The sequence below is a fragment of the Hemitrygon akajei genome, unplaced genomic scaffold (genome assembly GCF_048418815.1).
Source record: "Hemitrygon akajei unplaced genomic scaffold, sHemAka1.3 Scf000044, whole genome shotgun sequence".
Taxonomy (NCBI): domain Eukaryota; kingdom Metazoa; phylum Chordata; class Chondrichthyes; order Myliobatiformes; family Dasyatidae; genus Hemitrygon; species Hemitrygon akajei.
In genome coordinates, this window is record NW_027331930.1 from 1,402,390 (window position 1) to 1,420,767 (window position 18,378).

The 18,378-nt window shown below is 44.5% G+C and overlaps 1 protein-coding gene across 1 annotated transcript in view; it reads right to left on the reverse strand.

Moving 5' to 3' along the window:
- Positions 1-17,353: 17,353 nt before the first annotated feature.
- The window catches only part of LOC140720516 (uncharacterized), a 113,121-nt gene continuing 112,096 nt past the window's right edge, over positions 17,354-18,378 (reverse strand). Inside the window, exon 6 of the mRNA XM_073035359.1 lies at positions 17,354-17,553. Within this exon, the coding sequence (XP_072891460.1) occupies positions 17,354-17,553 (200 nt within the window). The remainder of the gene's footprint in view (positions 17,554-18,378) is intronic.

Here is an 18,378-nt window from a genome sequence, read left to right on the forward strand (position 1 = left end):
TCGGTAAACTCAAGAACCATTGTAAGATGAATGAAAGATCGCCCCCAACAGGACAAACAAAACAACCATGTGCAAAAGACAACAAAATTCAAATACAAAAGAAATAAAACTACGGTAATAAATAATCCAGAAATAAACATCAAGAACATGAGATGAAGAGCTGTTGATTGTGTCCATTGGTTGTGGGAATAGCAAAGTTTAAGGATCTGAACTCAATTTCGAAATTTTTTTGGTTTAGCGAATTTTTCATTATCATCTCCCATTCTCCTTAATTATTTTTTTATCCCTTCCATGACTGACAAAGTCTTTAAGGAGTGGGATGAACTAGGTATTAAGTCTTTTGGGGACTTGTTTCTCTCAGGATCTTTTGCATCATTTGACCAATTGTCAAATAAATTTGCACTCCCAAAATCTCATTTTTACAGATACCTTCAAATTAGAGATTTTCTACGTTTCCAATTAGCTACTTTTCCTATAGGTCCTGATAAAAATTTACTGGACGATCTGTTAAATTTAAAACCTTTTGTTAATAGTTCTATTACCGGTATCTATAACTTGTGGATTGGTTCTAGACAAGACGTTTTAGATAAAATAAAAAAAGCTTGGGAGGATTACCTAAATTGTCAGATTTCTGATGATAGATGGAATAAAATTCTTAAGCGGGTTAATAAATCATCTTTCTGTGCTCGTCATTCTCTTCTACAATTTAAAGTGGTTCATAGAGCTTACATTTCTAAACAGAAACTCTCCAGTTTTTACCCGAATGTTTCTCCACTTTGTAATAAATGCAACTCTGATGATGCCTCTTTAATTCATATGTTTTGGTTTTGCCCTACAATTGGAAAGTTTTGGCGGGAAGTATTTCATACCTTCTCTCAACTTTTTAGGGTCCAATTTGACCCAAATCCCCTTACTGCCTTGTTTGGTATTATTGCAAATGAAGATATAACTTTAAATACTCCTAACCTACAGGTTTTAGTTTTTACCTCTCTTTTAGCAAGAAGAGCAATCTTGCTTAAATGGAAGGAGTCTACCCCTCTTACACATCTTCAATGGCTACGTGAAATTATGTCGTATTTAAATTTGGAAAAGATCCGCTGCTCAGTCTTAAATTTGAAACAATCTTTTTTCAATATTTGGGGACCGTTCCTAAATTACTTTTCCAATTTATAAAGTTTAACAGTGCACAGACCTTTATGTATATTTTTATCTTCTCTTCTTAAGTGAATATGTTTTTTTTTCTAATTATCCATTGTCATCCATCAGCTTTTTTTTTGGTAGTTGGTAGGTGTTTGACTTTTTTTATATATATAAAAAATTCTTTTATGATGTATGACCTGTCTTTAAATTTTTGATTACAGAGTGGTATACCTTTATGTGTTATGCTATAACATTTTGATCAATTTTATTACAATATATGAATGTACACAAGTTATGTTGAGATGTATCTGTGTTTTGCACTCTAAATCTTTTTTTTCTTCTGAATAAAAATATTGTAAAAGAAAGCAGGACCTGTTGGATGAGTGTAATAACTGTTCCTGAACCTGAGGTTGAGGCTCCTGAGGCTCATGCACCTTCTTCCTGATAGCAGCATTGAGAAGACAGCATGGCCTGGGTGGTGGGGGTCCTTGATGATGGATGCTGATTTCCTGCGACAGCACTCCGATGAGATGTGCTCAGTTGTGAGGAGAGTTTTACCTGTGATGTGCTGGGCCATACTACTGAGGACAGACAGTTCCTGCTTTCTTGTAATTGCACTTGTGTCCCGTGCTCAGGACAGATCCTCTGAAATGTTAACACTGTGGAATTTAAAGTTGCTGAACGTCTCCACCTTTGAGCCCCGATGAGGATTGCCTCATGGGTTCCTGTTTCCTCCTCCAAAGTCCAGAACCAGTTCATTGCTCTTGCTCTCATTGAATGAGAGGCTGCTCTTGGACCATAAGACCATGAGAGACAGAAGCAGAATTAGGCCATTTGGCCCATCAAAACTGCTCTGCATCATGGTAAATCCATTTTTCCTCCCAGCCCCATTTTCCTGCCTTCGCCGCGTATCCTTTCATGCCCTGACCGATCGAAAGTCCATCAACCTCTGCCTTAGCAAAAGGAAAAGCAGCATCCGTCATCAGGGCAAGATGAGGTGAGGCACCTCCCACTCCATACCCATCCATTTCTGTCCCTCCCCCCTCCCCACTCTCTTGCCTACAAAGCTCACTTTCACTCCTTACCGTTACCTACCCAGGACTGTAGAAAGTGCACAAAACAGTGCAGGCATTACAATAAATAATAAGCAGGACAGTAGGGCAAGTTGTCAGTCCAGGCTCTGGCTATTGAGGAGTCTGATAGCTTGAGGGAAGAAACTATAACATAGTCTGGTTGTGAGGGCCCGAATGTTTCGGAGCCTTTTCCCAGACGGCAGGAGGGAGAAGAGTTTGTATGAGGGGTGCGTGGGGTCCTTCATAATGCTATTTGCTTTGCGGATGCAGCGTGCCGTATAAATGTCCGTAATGGCAGGAAGAGAGACCTCGATGATCTTCTCAGCTGACCTCACTATCCACTGCAGGGTCTTGCGATCCGAGATGGTGCAATTTCCGAACCAGGTCGTGATACAGCTGCTCAGGATGCTCTCAATACAACCCCTGTAGAATGTGATGAGATGGCCTTTCCTCAGCATCCGCAGAAAGTAGAGACGCTGCTGGGCTTTCTTTGCTATGGAGCTGGTGTTGAGGGACCAGGTGAGATTCTCCGCCAGGTGAAGAAATTTGGTGCTCTTAACGATCTCTACCGAGGAGCCGTCGATGTTCACTGGGGAGTGGTCGCTCCGTGCCCTCCTGAAGTCAACAACCATCTCTTTCGTTTTGCTCACATTCAGAGACAGGTTGTTGGCTCTGCACCAGTCCGTTAGCTGCTGCACCTCCTCTCTGTAAGCTGACTCGTCGTTCTTGCTGATGAGACCCACCACGGTCGTGTCATCGGCGAACTTGATGATATGGTTCGAGCTGTGTGTTGCAGCACGGTCGTGGGTCAGCATAGTGAACAGCAGTGGACTGAGCACGCAGCCCTGGGGGACCCCCGTGCTCAGTGTGCTAGTGTTGGAGATGCTGCCTCCCGATTCGGACTGACTGAGGTCTCCCAGTCAGGAAGTCTAGGATCCAGTTGCAGAGGGAGGTGTTCAGGCCCAGCAGGCTCAGCTACTGTATGAGGTTGGTGGTGGTGCTGGGAGATCCCCAGAGTCAAAATGGTTGGTGATGGTGTGGGAGACGATGTCCTGGTGTTCCTTACTGGGGTCCTGTTCGAGGGGTAAGTAAAAGGAGGTGTCCGAGAGTTGGCGATAGGCCTCAGCAAGGTAGGGGTCAGTCCGACAGACTACTACAGCACCTCCCCTATCTGCGGGTTTGATGGTGAGGTTAGGATTAGAGCAGTGTGAGTGGAGAGTCCAACGTTCAGAAAGAGTGAGGCTGGAATTGGAGAGAGGACTGTTGAAGACGGTTGATGTCCCATAAACAGACTTTGTTGGATCCTGTTCAAATTCCTGTGGCTCCTTTGTGCCCCTTCCGAGGTCAGCACATGTTTTCTTGGATATGGGGCCGGAAACTGCTCACAATGCTCCAAGTGAGGCCTCTTTGTAAAGCCTCACCAATGCATCCTTGCTTTTCCTCTTGAAGTGAATGTCAACATCACAGAGAACCTCCTCAACATCGACTCAACCTGCAAATTATCCTTCAGGGAATCCTACACGAGGATTCAGAAGGCCCTTTAATTTTTAATGTTTTTTAATATTTTTTCCAGTTACAAAACAGTCTGCCCTTTTATTTCTTCTACCAAAGTACACGACCATGCCGTCCCCGAAATTCAGTCCTTCATCCATTGATGTCTTCTGTAAATCTTTCTACAGGAAAGAAACAGCAATTTTTATCCGGGAATTCTCAAACACAACACATCTCTGTCCGGATATTTAAGGGGAGACCAGATATTTCCATTGAAACACCGATATATCAGTTGTTGATCCTTCGGGATGAAGTAGTGTCTCATCTCAGCCGGAAACGTGACTGAAATATTTTCGATGTCACTCAGTGAAATCCACTGGAACCGGGCGCTGAGAACACAAGTAACAGAAGTAAGGCTGTTGGAACCGTCCTTGGCCACAACCGGGGCTCTTTGGAGTGAGTGGTGGAGAGGAGTGGTGTCACTAAACAAATGGACACCCATTACGGGCAATCGGGCACATCCTCTCCATGAGCGACTGCACAGGCAGCGGAGCACCCTTTCAAACAGACTCACTCAGCACCGCTGTCACAAGGACTGTTACAGAAGCTCTTTCCTATCAGATGTAATAACCACATACAACAGTCCATCTGCTAACCGGCCACCCACAGCTCCAATCTCTTCATTAAATTTGCCGACAGCACCACATTGATTGGCCCAATCTCAAACAATAATGAGGTGGCCTGCAAGGAAGAAGTCATCTCCCTGACACAATGGTGTCGAGAAAACAACCTCTCCTTCAATGTCGGAAAATCAAGGGAGCTGGTTGTGGATTACAGGAGGAATGAAGACGAGCTAACCCCTATTGACATCAATGGATCTGGGGTTGAGAGGGTAAACAGCTTTATGTTCCTCAGGATCCTCATCACTGAGGACCTCACGTGGTCTGTACACACAAGCTGTGCGGTGAAAAAGGCACAACAGCACCTCTTTCACCTCAGACGGTTGAGGAAGTTTGGTATGGGCCCCCAAATCCAAATATCTTTCTTCAGGAGCATAATTGAGAGCATCCTGACTGGCTGCATCACTGCCTGGTATGGGAACTTTACCTCCCTTAATCGAAGGATTCTGCAGAGAGTGGTGCAGACAGCCCAGCGCAGTTGTGAACTTCCCATGATTCAGGACATTTTCAGAGACAGGTGTGCAAAAAGGGTCCGCAGGATCATGGGGCACCGGAGTCACGGTAATCACAATATATTCCAGCTTCTACCATCGGGGCAACGCTACCGCAGCATAAAAGCCAGGATCAACAGGCTCCGGGACAGCTTCTTCCACCAGGAATCAGACTGCTTAACTCACGCTGATTTGAGTGCATTTCTATGTTACCTTGACTGTTCTGTTTATTATAAATTACTATGAAATACTACGATTGCACATTGCACATTTAGACGGAGACATAACGTAAACAGTTTTACTCCACATGTATGGGAAGGATGTAAAAAATAAAGTCAATTCAATACATCTTTCTGCGACAGATCATAGTTCAATAGTTATTATTCTCTATTTTTAGTAAAGTCTTCACACTGCTAAGTGCGATTTTAAATATTGCTGCTGTAACGAAAGAATTTCCCACTTGGGATCAATAAAGTATTTATTATTATTATTTTTATTCTCCAGCCCTATATCTCTTTCAGCGACTTCACTGCTCTTGACTTTACGCCTCCCCCTTTCCCGTTTACACCTATCACCTCATGTCGCCCCACAATCTGACTCCCTCCCTTCCTTTCCAGTACTGAAGAAGGGTCTCGGTCTGAAACGCCGACTGTTCACTCCTCTCCATAGTCGCCGCCGGCTCCCCTGAGTTCCTCCAGCATCTTGTCTGTGTTGCTTTGGGTTTCCGTATCTGCAGATTCTCGCCTGATAAATCATTGCGCATGCGTGGTCGGCGCCACCAATCCCGAGTATCGCGCATGCGCCGAGTAGCCCGGAGGCCGAAAACGACCGGACAAAGGTAAGAGCGGGTTCGGGGCGGGTTCTAATTCACCGGCGTCTGAAACGCGACCGAAGGACAATTACTGTGATTTCCAGCAACACTGGTGCTGCACCCCACGGCGGTCCTGGTCCTGGTCCTCTCCCTCTCTCTCAACCCCATGATCCGGACCCGGCCCCAGAGCATGCTTACCGGCGCATGCGCATTCTTGGGCCTTTCGATACGGCCAGGGAGGTTTCTCTCTCCCCCTCCCCCTCTCTCTCCCTCTCTCCCCCTCCCTCTCTTGTTTTACAGCGGTTGGCACCCAGCTTAATGGTGCATTACCGTCACCTTCTGCTCCGGAGTATGCGATGGACTCACATTCTAAATCCCTTCATCCAATCGGACACATACACATAACCTACACTTTATCCTCCCCATCCTAGTACCCTATTTCTGTGTATCCATCATATCCTATAAAAAACCCCTGTACCCCTTAAGAAAGCTAAAAATACCCTGACCTGTGTTCTCTCACCCATGCCCAGCAGCCCTGTTGATGTGAATTCCTGCACCCCCAGTTCCCTTAGATTAATTCTCATCATCTCTCTCTGTATCCCATACTTCCTGCAACTCAGAACTACATGCTCTACTGACTCCTCTTCCTGAAATTCCTCACACAGTCCTACCTGGTGTTTCCCTATCAATTTCAGTGTTTGGTTTAGTGCACAGTGCCCCAGCCTTAACCTAGTCCACAGAATTTCCTCTATTCTGTATCTACTTCCTACCCTAGTACCTGCAACACTTTTTTGTATTTGATATAAATGCCTCCATTTCCCCTCCCTGTCCCATCTTTCTTGCCACATTTGGTTATTTTTTTTCCCAGATTACACACTTAACCTCTGTTTTACTAATACTAATGTGCATTTCTATATTTTCTTTCTTTATTGCGCTCTTTGCCAACTCATCCACCCTTTCATTGCCCTTCACCCCTACATGAGCTGGAACCCATAGAAATTTAACCTGACCTCCCTGATTTGCAACTCTTGTGACTGACTGAAGGACTTCATGAAGTACATCTTGCCAGCTGTTTGAGTGAGAAGACCTTAAACTTGCTAGTACTGAAGTTGAATCTGAGCATATCAACGCTTTGACTAGTTTAGTTTTCTCCACCCAACGCAACACAACCAACACTGCCATCATCTCCACTGTACACACCGCTAACTTATCAGATGTTCTTCTGCTGATTGCAATTGCTTTTGCTGGTATTGCCACCCCAAACTTTGTCACTCCTGTCTCAGGTTCCTTAGCACCATCTGTATAGACCTGAGTATAATCACTATACATTTCCATCACATAACAGTTAAATGCACTTACCAAATCAGTTTTATACTTTCCTTTCCTTTTTACCTCTAACAAATGCCAGTCTACGTCAGGCCATACCAGCTTCCATGGAGCTACAACCAGATAAACTACTGAAGGACTTATCCTTAGATCAAACACTCCACATGATCTAGCAATATCATTCCCTACCCGACTAAAGTTTTCCCTCTGAAACCTCCCATTTTCCCAGGACTCCTGCAACACTCCTTTAGCAGGGTGAGAATCATTGTGTCCCTGCAAATTAACCCAGTAGTTTGTCATCAATTGCATCCTTCTTAATTCCAAAGGCATTGTTCCCATTTCTACCTGCAGGGCTGATACTGGTGATGTTTTAAAAGCCCCACTGCACACTCTCAAAACCTGATCCTGAATCACATCCAGTTTCCTTATAAGAGACCTAGCTGCTAATCCATATGCTACACTTCTATAATCCAACACAGATCTTACTAAAGCCACATACATTCTCTTTAATGCTGAACAACTTGCTCCCCATTCCCTACCAGTCAAACATCTCATCACGTTTATTACTTTTTTACATTTCTCCTCAACTTTACTGATATGGTCTGCCCGTTAATCGTGAATCAAATATAACTCCCAGAAATTTAAATGATCCAACCCTTTCTAAATCAATCCCATACATCCTTAACTTCTTCCCTACTTCAATTCTTTTCCTAGTGAAAAATACAGTTTGAGTTTTTTCCACTGAAAATCTACATCCCCAATCATAACCCCACTCTACCACTTCATCAATTGCTCCTTGTAGTTTCCTGATTATATGCTCCGTGTTCCTGCCTCTTTTCCACAAGGCCCCATCATCCGCAAACAGTGACCTACCTATATCCACTGGTACCTTTGTGAAGACATCATTGATCATAATGATGAAAAGTAAGGGGCTAATCACACTACCCTGAGGTGTGCCATTTCCCACTATGTACTGTTTTGATAATTCTGATCCAATCTGAACTTGAATTTGTCTACCAAACAAAAAATCTTTAATCCAATTAAAAACTCTCCCCCCAACCCCCATCTTATGCAGTTTAATTAATAATCCTTCCTTCCACATCATATCATAGGCTTTTTCAATTTTCATAGGCTACTGCTTCTTTATTTGCCTGGGCCTTTCTTATTTCAGTCTCTAACCTTATCACTGAGTCCATGGAATTCCTTCCTTCTGAAAACCACTCTGATAACTTGCCAGCATTCCTCTCTTCTCAAGATCATATGATAACCATTCAGTTATCATCCTTTCCATTACCTTACATATATTTGATGTTAGTGCTATTGGCCTGTAGCTAGTGGGTTTTGACGGATCCTTGCCAGGTTTCCTTATTGGAATTACTACTGCTTCTTTCTATGCACTTGGCAATCTTCCGTCCTCCCACACTCTGTTGTAAAAAATGCAGTAACTTCAAGAGTGCTCCTTCTCCTAGATTTTTTAGCATAAAGTAGCATATTAGATCTTTCCCTGGTCTCGATCTCTTTATTGCTCTCACCATTTCTGCCAAAGTAAATGGATCATCAATTATATCATCTGTTTCTTCCCTCCTGTTTAACACACCTGGGTGTTGACTCATTGTTCTTTCCCTTCTCCTTCTCCCTTCTTCAGACAAATTTTCTGAACTATGTATCTTTACAAATGACTTGGCCATGATCTCAGCCTTATCCCTGCTGGAGACTGCTGTTTCCTCCTCAGACATCATTACTGGATACTCCCAATCCCTTCTATCTCCCCCCATCTTCTTAATCATTCCCCATACCTCTCCCACAGGCGTTGTTCTTCCTATTTTGTTGCAAAAACTCCTCCAACTTGCCCTTTTAGCTTGACGTATAGTTCTTCTCACCACTGCCTGTGCCTTCTTATATTGAATCAAATGCTGCATATTATGGGTTCTTTTAACTAGCCTGATTGCTCTATTTCTGGTTTTTACAACCTGACAACATTCCTCTGACCACCATGGCACTATTGTTCTATTCATCTATTCATCCTATTTTTACTCCTGGGTATAGATCCTTCTGCTGCCATAACAATTGCTGAAGTTACCTGACTGTTTAATTAATCTATATCTCCAGAAATGTCAATCTTTGTCAATGCTTCTTCACTTAACTTCTGGAACTTACCCCAATCTGCTTTTCCAAACACCCACTTTGGGACTCCCCCACCTGGTCTTATTTCAACTCTTTCACCCACTGAAAATAAAACTGGGTAGTGAGCACTGCCTACTGTTGAAGCAGTCCAAACTACCCAGTTACTGATGCCAGCCAAGACATTAGACACTAACATAATCTCTAATACCGACTCAGTTCCTGTTGTTATCTTTATCCTTGTTCCTCTACCATCACTCATACATACCAAATCCCTTTCTTCCATCAAATCTTCAATTACCATTCCATTTGAATCTGTAATCGGATCCCCTCATATTGTGCTGTGAGCATTGAAATCTGAACACCACACTACTTTGTGTCTATTTTGTCCTTGTATCCTTAGTAGGCTGTCCAAATCCAACCTTTTACATGGATTGTAGTAGTTAATTATAACCACTCCCTCCCCTCTCTCCCATATTTCCACCACTATGTACTCCTGATCGACTCCTTTTTCCAGTTCTCTCTACGGTGTACTTTGCTTGATTAACATAGCACAACCTCCTCCTCCCCCTAGATTTCTATCTTTCCTTATCATTGTATACCCATGTACCACAAAGTCTAAAACTGGTTTCAACCAAGTTTCCTGAATACACACTACATCCGGTTTTACAACCATTTCCTTAATAAATTCCTTAAATTCCTGGCCATTGGCCAGTAAACTCCTTGCATTCCATTGCAAAAGAATCACCATAATGAGTACTAACTAACCTATGACACTTCCTGGCTTGACTGATTTGTGAGGTTCTCCCTCACTTCTTCCCATGTCAGTCCTGCTAACCCTAAATGGTTTACTGCTGCTTTGACCACCAGCTGAATTTTGTCACTTTTTGACTTTACCTCTGCCGTACTAATAATGACTCCTGCAATGAATGTTACTACAGCTTTTTTCCCCACATTAATCCTGTCATTTACTCTTCGCTGCATCTCTTGCATCCCTATTGCTCTCTGGTCGTTAGGAGCATTATTCTGTTCTCTTGACATTCTTACAGCTTCTGCATAACGGATCTTTCTTTTCACTCTTATTTCTTGAATTTTATTCTCCCGTCTCATAACTTCACACTCACTATACGCCACATTATGAACTCCTCCACAATTACAGCATTTTGGATTTTGGTTGCACTCCTGTTCCGCACTTTCCATATTCATGATCATCCCCACATCTAGCACATCTCCTCTGCCTTTTACAGTTTTTAGCTATGTGTCCAAACCTTTGACAATTATAGCACCTCAGTGGCTTTGGCACATATACCCTTACTGGGTAAGTCATGAAACCCTGGAACACTTTCCTTGGCATTCTTTCTTCTTTAAATTCAATCAATACTATTTCACTTTCCTTTTTCATTCCCTCCTTTATTGTTTTCAGTCTCAGAAAATTAATTACTTTCCCCCCTTTGATATTCCTCTTCAGCTCCTCCATGTTTATACTCATTGGTACACCCGTGATCACTCCTTTACAACCACCATTTCATGCTCCCACCTTCCCTGTATATTCCACCTTGCATTTTTCTATCTCTTTTAGCTTGAGTGCTTTCTCAAGTTGTTCCTCATTCGCACATCTTACTAATAGATTGCCATCATTAAGGACTTTTGCAAATACTATTTCCATTATCTTATTTGCCAGAGTTTTTGTTAGCACAAACGGGTTAATTATCTTCATGTGTCCTTGCACCTTCTCATTAAACCTAATTATGACAACACCTCCTCTCTGAACTTCTTCATCTTCCTCACTTTCAGAACTCTCTGCATTGTCATTTCTTATTCTTTTATTCCCTTTTTCATCCATCCCCTCAATATCTCCTTATTCCCTTTATTTCTCCCTTCACAATAATCCATTTCTCCACAGCTACCTACCTCTGATCCCAAATCCATATCCCGCTTCTTCTCCACTCTCTTTCCCTCAGCCCCTCCTCTCACCTTGTCTGCCATTACCAGACCCAGGCAATCCCCTCCCAGCAATTCCCTCTCCTTCCCAACTCTCTTTCCATCAACAAGTTCCAAACCACATTCACACATGCACCACCACCTTCCAAACTCTCAGCCCAGCCCACAACCAACCCAACAACACCGGGAGGTTTCTCTTCATGAGGGTTTCTGGGTAAAGAGGCAGCCATGGGTGGTATTGCCGGTGTTCCGTACAGTCGAAAGAAGTGCGAGCGGATGTATCTCCTAAACATTGCCGAGCTCCACTATGTAAATCCGAGGATTATGAACCCGAACGAAAATATAATTCCCAGTTAAGCTCGGTTGAAAAGTTTACCTTCCAGTCAGTGAAAATGTCAATTAGTGCTGTATGGAAATAAAACCTTTCATCAGATTTTGTTCTCTCTGGGTTAATAACGATATAAAACAGCTTTGCCTCGATGACAAGTGACTTCTGGCTTTCAGATCACAAAGGTGCCGCACTCCAATGAGAATAACCACTGCCCTCCACTATATATTCATTGGCATTGCCATCGATGGGTTCATCACTGTCAATCAGCAGATGGGGGGGCGATCCAAGTAATTAGTAAATCTCCAGGATCGTACATGCAGTAACAAGTGATCTTTGTAGTATTGTGGAACATGACCAGAACTTGAAATAATACCAAAGGACAGAGACAGATTGAGCCAAGTCACAGGTTGATTGAAGTCAGAAACAGCCCATTCTCATAAAGACAGGGATATAGTCAGATAATTTGATGGTCAGTCAGAATGTCTGATCCGTGCCTTGTTAGAAGATGAGTGCATATGGAAACATAGAAATCTACAATATAATACAGGCCCTTCGGCCCACAGTGTTGTGCCGTCCGTGTAATCTATTCTAGAAACTGCCTCGTATTTCCCAACTGCATTGCACTCTGTGTATTCTAAGCTCCATGAAATTATTTGAGTCTCTCAAAAGACTGCATGGTATCTGCCTGTACTGTCATTGTTGGCTGTGTATTCCATACACCTGCTACTCTCTGTGTGAGAAACCTACCTCTGACATCCCCATCGACCCTACTTCCAAGCACCTTAAAAGAATTCCCCTTGTTTTTGCCAATTCAGCCCCAGGAAAAAGCCTCTGGCTGTCCACACGATCAATGCCTCTCATCATCTTATACACATCTATCAGGTCACCTCTCATCTTCCGTCACTCTAAAGTTCACTCAACCTATTCTCATAAGGCATGTTCTCCAATCCATGCAACATCCTTGTAAATCTCCTCTGCACTCTTTCTATAGTATCCACAACCTTCCTGTAATGAGGTAATAGAATGCTCTAAGTGGGGTATAAATCAGGTCTTATATAGCTGCAACATTACCTCACCACTCTTGGACTCAGTTCCATGGTTGATGAAGGCCTTCTTAACAACAATGTCAATCAGTGCTGCAGCTTTAAGTGTAACATTGACATGGACCCCAAGATCTAGCTGATCCTCCACACTGCCAAGAGTCCTAACATAATATTACATTCTGTCTTTAAATCTGATGTACTGAAATAAACCACAGCACACTTATCTGGGTTGAACTCCATCTGCATCCTATCGATGTCCTGCTGTAACCTCTGGAGAACTGTCCAGACTGCTCACAACACCCTCAGCTTTTGTGTCATCAGCAAACTTACTGACCCACCCTTCTACTTCCTCATCAAGATCATTTATAAAGATCACAAAGAGAAGGAGTCTCAGAACACATCCCTGTGGAACACCACTGGTCACCGTCCTCCATGCAGAATACGAACCATCTACAGCCACATTTTGGTTTCTGTGGGCAAGCCAATTCTGGATCCACAAAGCAAGGTCTACTTGGATCCTCGCGTCATTACTTCCTGAATGAGCCTTGCATGAGGAATCTTATCAAAAGCCTTACTGAAAGCCATGCATACTACACCCAATGCTCTACCTTCATCAGTGTGTTTTGTTACATCCTCAAATAAATCAATCAGGTTCATAAGGCACGATCTGCCCTAGACAGAGCCACGCTGACTGTCCCACATCAGATGATGCTTCTCCAAATGCTCAGAAATGCTGCCTCTCAGGAGCTTCTCCAACAGCATGCCCTCCTCTGAGGTAAGAACCACTGGTCTGTAATTTCCTGGCGTATCTGGCTTACCTGAAAAGAGAACAATGTCTTCTCATCCTCTGGTACTTTTCCCCTCTCTACTGATGGTGCAAAGATCATCACCAGACATCCAGCATTTTCCTCCCTCACTTCCCACGGTAGCCTGGGGTATATCTCAAGATGAGTACCCCCAACTTGAGTTGAAATTGGTAAAATTGTGATGCCAGAGCTCTCATTCAAAGGAGAACATATCGAAGCGTGTAAAATTATGAAAGGAATAGATAAGATAGAGGTAGGAAAGTTGTTTCCACTGGTGGATGAGGCTAGAACTAGAGGATGTCGCCTCAAGATTTGGGCGAAATTGGGGTGGAGATGAGGAGGAACTGTTTTTCCCAGAGGGTGGTGAATCTGTGGATTTCTCTGCTCAATGAAGGAGTGGAGACTACCTCAGTGAATATATTTAAGACCAGGTTGGATAGATTTTGGCATAGTAGGGGAATTAAGGGTTATGGGGGAAAGGCAGGTAGGTGGAGATGTCCATCGCCAGATCAGCCATGTTCTTATTAAATGGCAGAGCAGGCTCGACGAGCCAAGTGGCCGACTCCAGCTCCTATTTCTTATGTTCTTATGTTCTCACCACAGACTATAATCTCTCCTGAAATACTGTCCTTCACCCATTGATGTATTTTGCAAATATTTTTACAGGTTTGAAATGACAGCACACTTGTGCACGGGAATCTCAAACACAACAACACATCAGTTTTGCTGACTCTGGATATTTAAGGAGTGACCAAATATTTTCTTTGCATCACCAACACATCTGTTGTCAATCCATGGAGATGAAGCATTATCTCATACCATCTGGTAATGTGTTTTGTCTCTGAAATCAAGTTTTCTGTTGTAACTCAGTGAAATCCACTGGAACCGGGGTGCTGTGAACACACCAGCATTTGTTCACTGGAGATCAGTTCTTCAACTGCATTCAAAACTTCAAAACAACAAGGGATTCAAAACTTCTGACTTTCTGAATTGCCAGAGAATTGATCGTAGTCAGGTATCATTCTCCTTCTCTCAGTGTGGTAAGGGATTCACTCACAGCCTCCCTGCAAACACGCCAGTGAGTTCACCGTGGGGAGATATCATTCTCCTTCTCTCAGTGTGGGAAGGGATTCACTCACAGCCTACCCACAGACACACCAGTGAGTTCACCGTGGGGAGAGGCCATTCACCTGCTCTGTGTGAGGGAGGGGAACTACTCAGTCATCCAGCCTGAAGATACATCAGCAAGTTCACACCAGAGTGAGATGCTCCACCTATTCTGCAAGTGGGAAGCAATTCGTTCCATTGTCGATGCCGAAGATATATCCTAAAGTTCACCAGTGAGAGGACATTGACCTGCTTGGATGGTGGGAAGACATTCACACGCTCAAACAGACCACAGTGACACCAATGAGTTCACACCGGGGAGAAGCCATTCACCTGCTCCGAATAGGGGAACAGGTTCACTCAATCATCTCAACTGAATGAACAGCAGTGAGTTCACACTGAGAAGAGGCCGTTCACCTGCTCAGACTGTGGGAAGAGATTCACTCACTCGTCCACACTACATAGACACCAGCGAGTTCACACTGAGAAGAGGCCATTCACCTGCTCGGACTGTGGGAAGAGATTCACTCACTCATCCAACCTACATAGACACCAGCGAGTTCACACTGGGGAGATGCCATTCACAAGCTCAGACTGTGAGAAGGGATTCACCCAGTCATCTCAACTGAAGTCACATGAGCGAGTCCACACTGGGGAGAAGCTGTTCACTTGCTCTGAATGTGGGAAAGGATTCGCTCGGTCATCTGTACTGAAGGTACATCAGCGAGTTCACACTGGGGGGAGGCCGTTCACCTGCTCAGACTGTGGGAAGGGATTTGCTCACTCGTCCAACCTGCACAGACACCGACGAATTCACACTGGGGAGAAGCCGTTCACTTGCTCTGAATGTGGGAAGGTATTTGCTCAGTCATCTGAACTGAAGTCCCATCAGCGAGTTCATACTGGGGAGAAGCCGTTCACCTGCTCTGAATGTGGGAAAGGATTTGTTCGGTCATTTGAACTGAAGTTACATCAGCGAGTTCACACTAGTGAGAGGCCGTGCACCTGCTCTGAGTGTGGGAAGGGATTCACTCACTTGTCCAACCTACACAGACACCAGCGAGTCCACACTGGGGAGAGGCCGTTCACTTGCTCTGAATGTGGGAAAGGATTTGCTCGGTCATCTCAACTGAAGTCACATCAGCGAGTTCATACTGGGGAGAAGCCATTCACCTGCTCTGAATGTGGGAAAGAATTTGTTCGGTCATCTGAACTGAAGGTACATCAGCGAGTTCACACTGGGGAGAGGCCGTTCACCTGCTCTGAGTGTGGGAAGGGATTTGTTCGGTCATCTGAACTGAAGTCCCATCAGCGAGTTCACACTGGGGAGAGGCCGTTCACCTGCTCTGACTGTGGGAAGGGATTCACTCACTCGTCCAACCTACACAGCCACCAGCGAGTTCACACTGGGGAGAAGCTGTTCACATGCTCTGAATGTGGGAAACGATTCGCCCAGTCAGCTCAACTGAAGGAGCATCAGCGAATCCACACTGGAGAGAAGCCGTTCACATGCTCTGAATGTGGGAAAGGATTCACCCAGTCAGCTCAACTGAAGTTACATCAGAGAGTCCACACCGGGGAGAAGCCGTTCACTTGCTCAGAATGTGGGAAAGGATTCATTCGTTCATCTCAACTCCTGAGACACCAGCAAATTCACACTGGGGAGAAACCATTCACTTGCTCAGAATGTGGGAAAGGATTCATTCGTTCATCTCAACTCCTGAGACACCAGCAAATTCACACTGGGGAGAAACCATTCATCTGCTCAGAATGTGGGAAGGGATTCACTCACTCGTCCAACCTACACAGCCACCAGCGAGTTCACACTGGGGAGAAGCCGTTCACATGCTCTGAATGTGGGAAACGATTCGCCCAGTCAGCTCAACTGAAGGTACATCAGCGAATCCACACTGGAGAGAAGCCGTTCACATGCTCTGAATGTGGGAAGGGATTCATTCGTTCATCTCAACTCTTGAGACACCAGCAAATTCACACTGGGGAGAAACCATTCATCTGCTCAGAATGTGGGAAGGGATTCACTGATTCAGTTCATCTGAAAGAACATCAGTTTGTTCACACTGTGGAGAGGCCGTTCACCTGCTCAGACTGTGGGAAAGGATTCACTCGGCGTTTTAGTCTATTATCGCACCAGTTAGATCACAGTGAGGAGAAACCATTCACATGCTCTGAATGTGGGAAGGGATTCGCTCAGTCATCTCAACTGAAGTTACATCAGCGAGTCCACACTGGGGAGAGGCCATTCATCTGCTCTGAATGTGGGAAAGGATTCAGTCATTCTTCTCAGCTCTTGAGACACCAGCGAATTCACACTGGGGAGAAGCCATTCATCTGCCCAGAATGTGGGAAGGGATTCACTGATTCAGCTCAGCTGAAAGAACATCAGCTTGTTCACACTGGGGAGAAATCATTCTGAGGAAATGCGGATATATAAAAAATCATTTTGAACCCAAGTAACCTCTAGCTAAAAGAATAATTGGGACTGAACAGGAATTTTTGAACAAAAGTAAACTCTGTCTTCAGCAGTTAAGAAAGTAAACGGCTTATACTGGTTTCCATTTAATTGTCAGAGGGACATTGAGAATTTGATAATGTATATTGTACCCGTGTTTGAGTAAGCACTCATCGATAAGGACAGCAATGAACATCTGTCTGGAATGAAGTCAGGACCTTGCAAAGGGAATAGCTGATAAGGACTGGACTGTATATCCATCTATATTCAAGCCTTGAGTTAGTGCACTCTGTTATCTAAGACCTTAAGTTTTGCACTAACAGACTTGGTTCTAATAGCAGCTTGCAACAGTGACGTATGGGACTTACTATGTATAAATATACTGCTGTAACCTGACTGAGAGAGTCCACTTGTCAGATGGTTGGCAGCACTGACATGCCTTCCCTTTGATAACAGGGTCTCAAACTCTTGCAAGAGAATCCAATAAACTGTGGTGCCTAGAGGAAACTGGTCTCCCGAGTTTTATTCAGATTCGACTTTAACATTGGGCGTCACGAACAGGATCCCAATACAGAGGGTGCGAAGCAGACAGACTGAGTAAGCGGCCGGACCACTCCGGGGACTGCGGAGACCGACCGGGCGCCCAACGGGTATTTCACCTTTTGTCGCTCTCCGGTAGTTCCTTTGGAGGCACGGTTCCTGGCCGAGGGCTGCTTGCATACCTTGACGGGATCGGGAAAGTATCTGTCAGAAGACTTGTAGAAGCTAGGCAAATTTTATTAATTGAGTAGGAGTCGGATCCTGGTAAATATATTAACTGAGCAGAAGAAGGTACCAGGTAAATTTTACTAACTGGGCAGGAGACAGACGGGCTGGGTAAATTTATCAATTCAGCAGGTGGTGCCTGCTGGGTGAATTTATCTGATTGTTAATCGAGCAGGAGGCTTTGTGCCGGGTAAATTACTTAGAGGGCATGGAGTCGAGTAATACGAGTGGGCCGAGAGCAGCCCTACACAATGTGTGTGAGAGTTTTCCAGACAAGGAGAAAGATTTGTGAATGTTGACCGCAGCGCTGAATAAAAAGATTGGGGGGGGGGGGGGGGGGAATGTGGCCACTGAGCGGGAGCCTGCGATATCACCTCTTGAGAACAAGCAGTAAATTTGATATGGAAGATGAAATGTGGGAAGAAGTGGAAATTGTTGAAAAGGCAATGGAAGGATAAGGCCGATGCAAAGTGGAACAGTACATGATTAGCAAGTTGGAGGGATAATGCGTGTGACAAAGGGAGAGAGGTATGTACTGCAGAAGACGCTAAAGGCGGAGTGTGAATGGGTGAATGGGCGCCGAAAACGAGAGCAGGAAAAACAACGTCAGCAAACCAAGGCCGGCCTAGATAGGAGAGAAGGGCAGGAACATCAGTCTAAAGTTCGAACTGACAGGGAAACAAGGGATCCCGAACCCATGTCTGGGATACAGATCCTGTTTGAGGATGGTGACCGTGATGAGGAGTGGGCACCCACCGTACCCCTCCCCACCTTACCAGGGG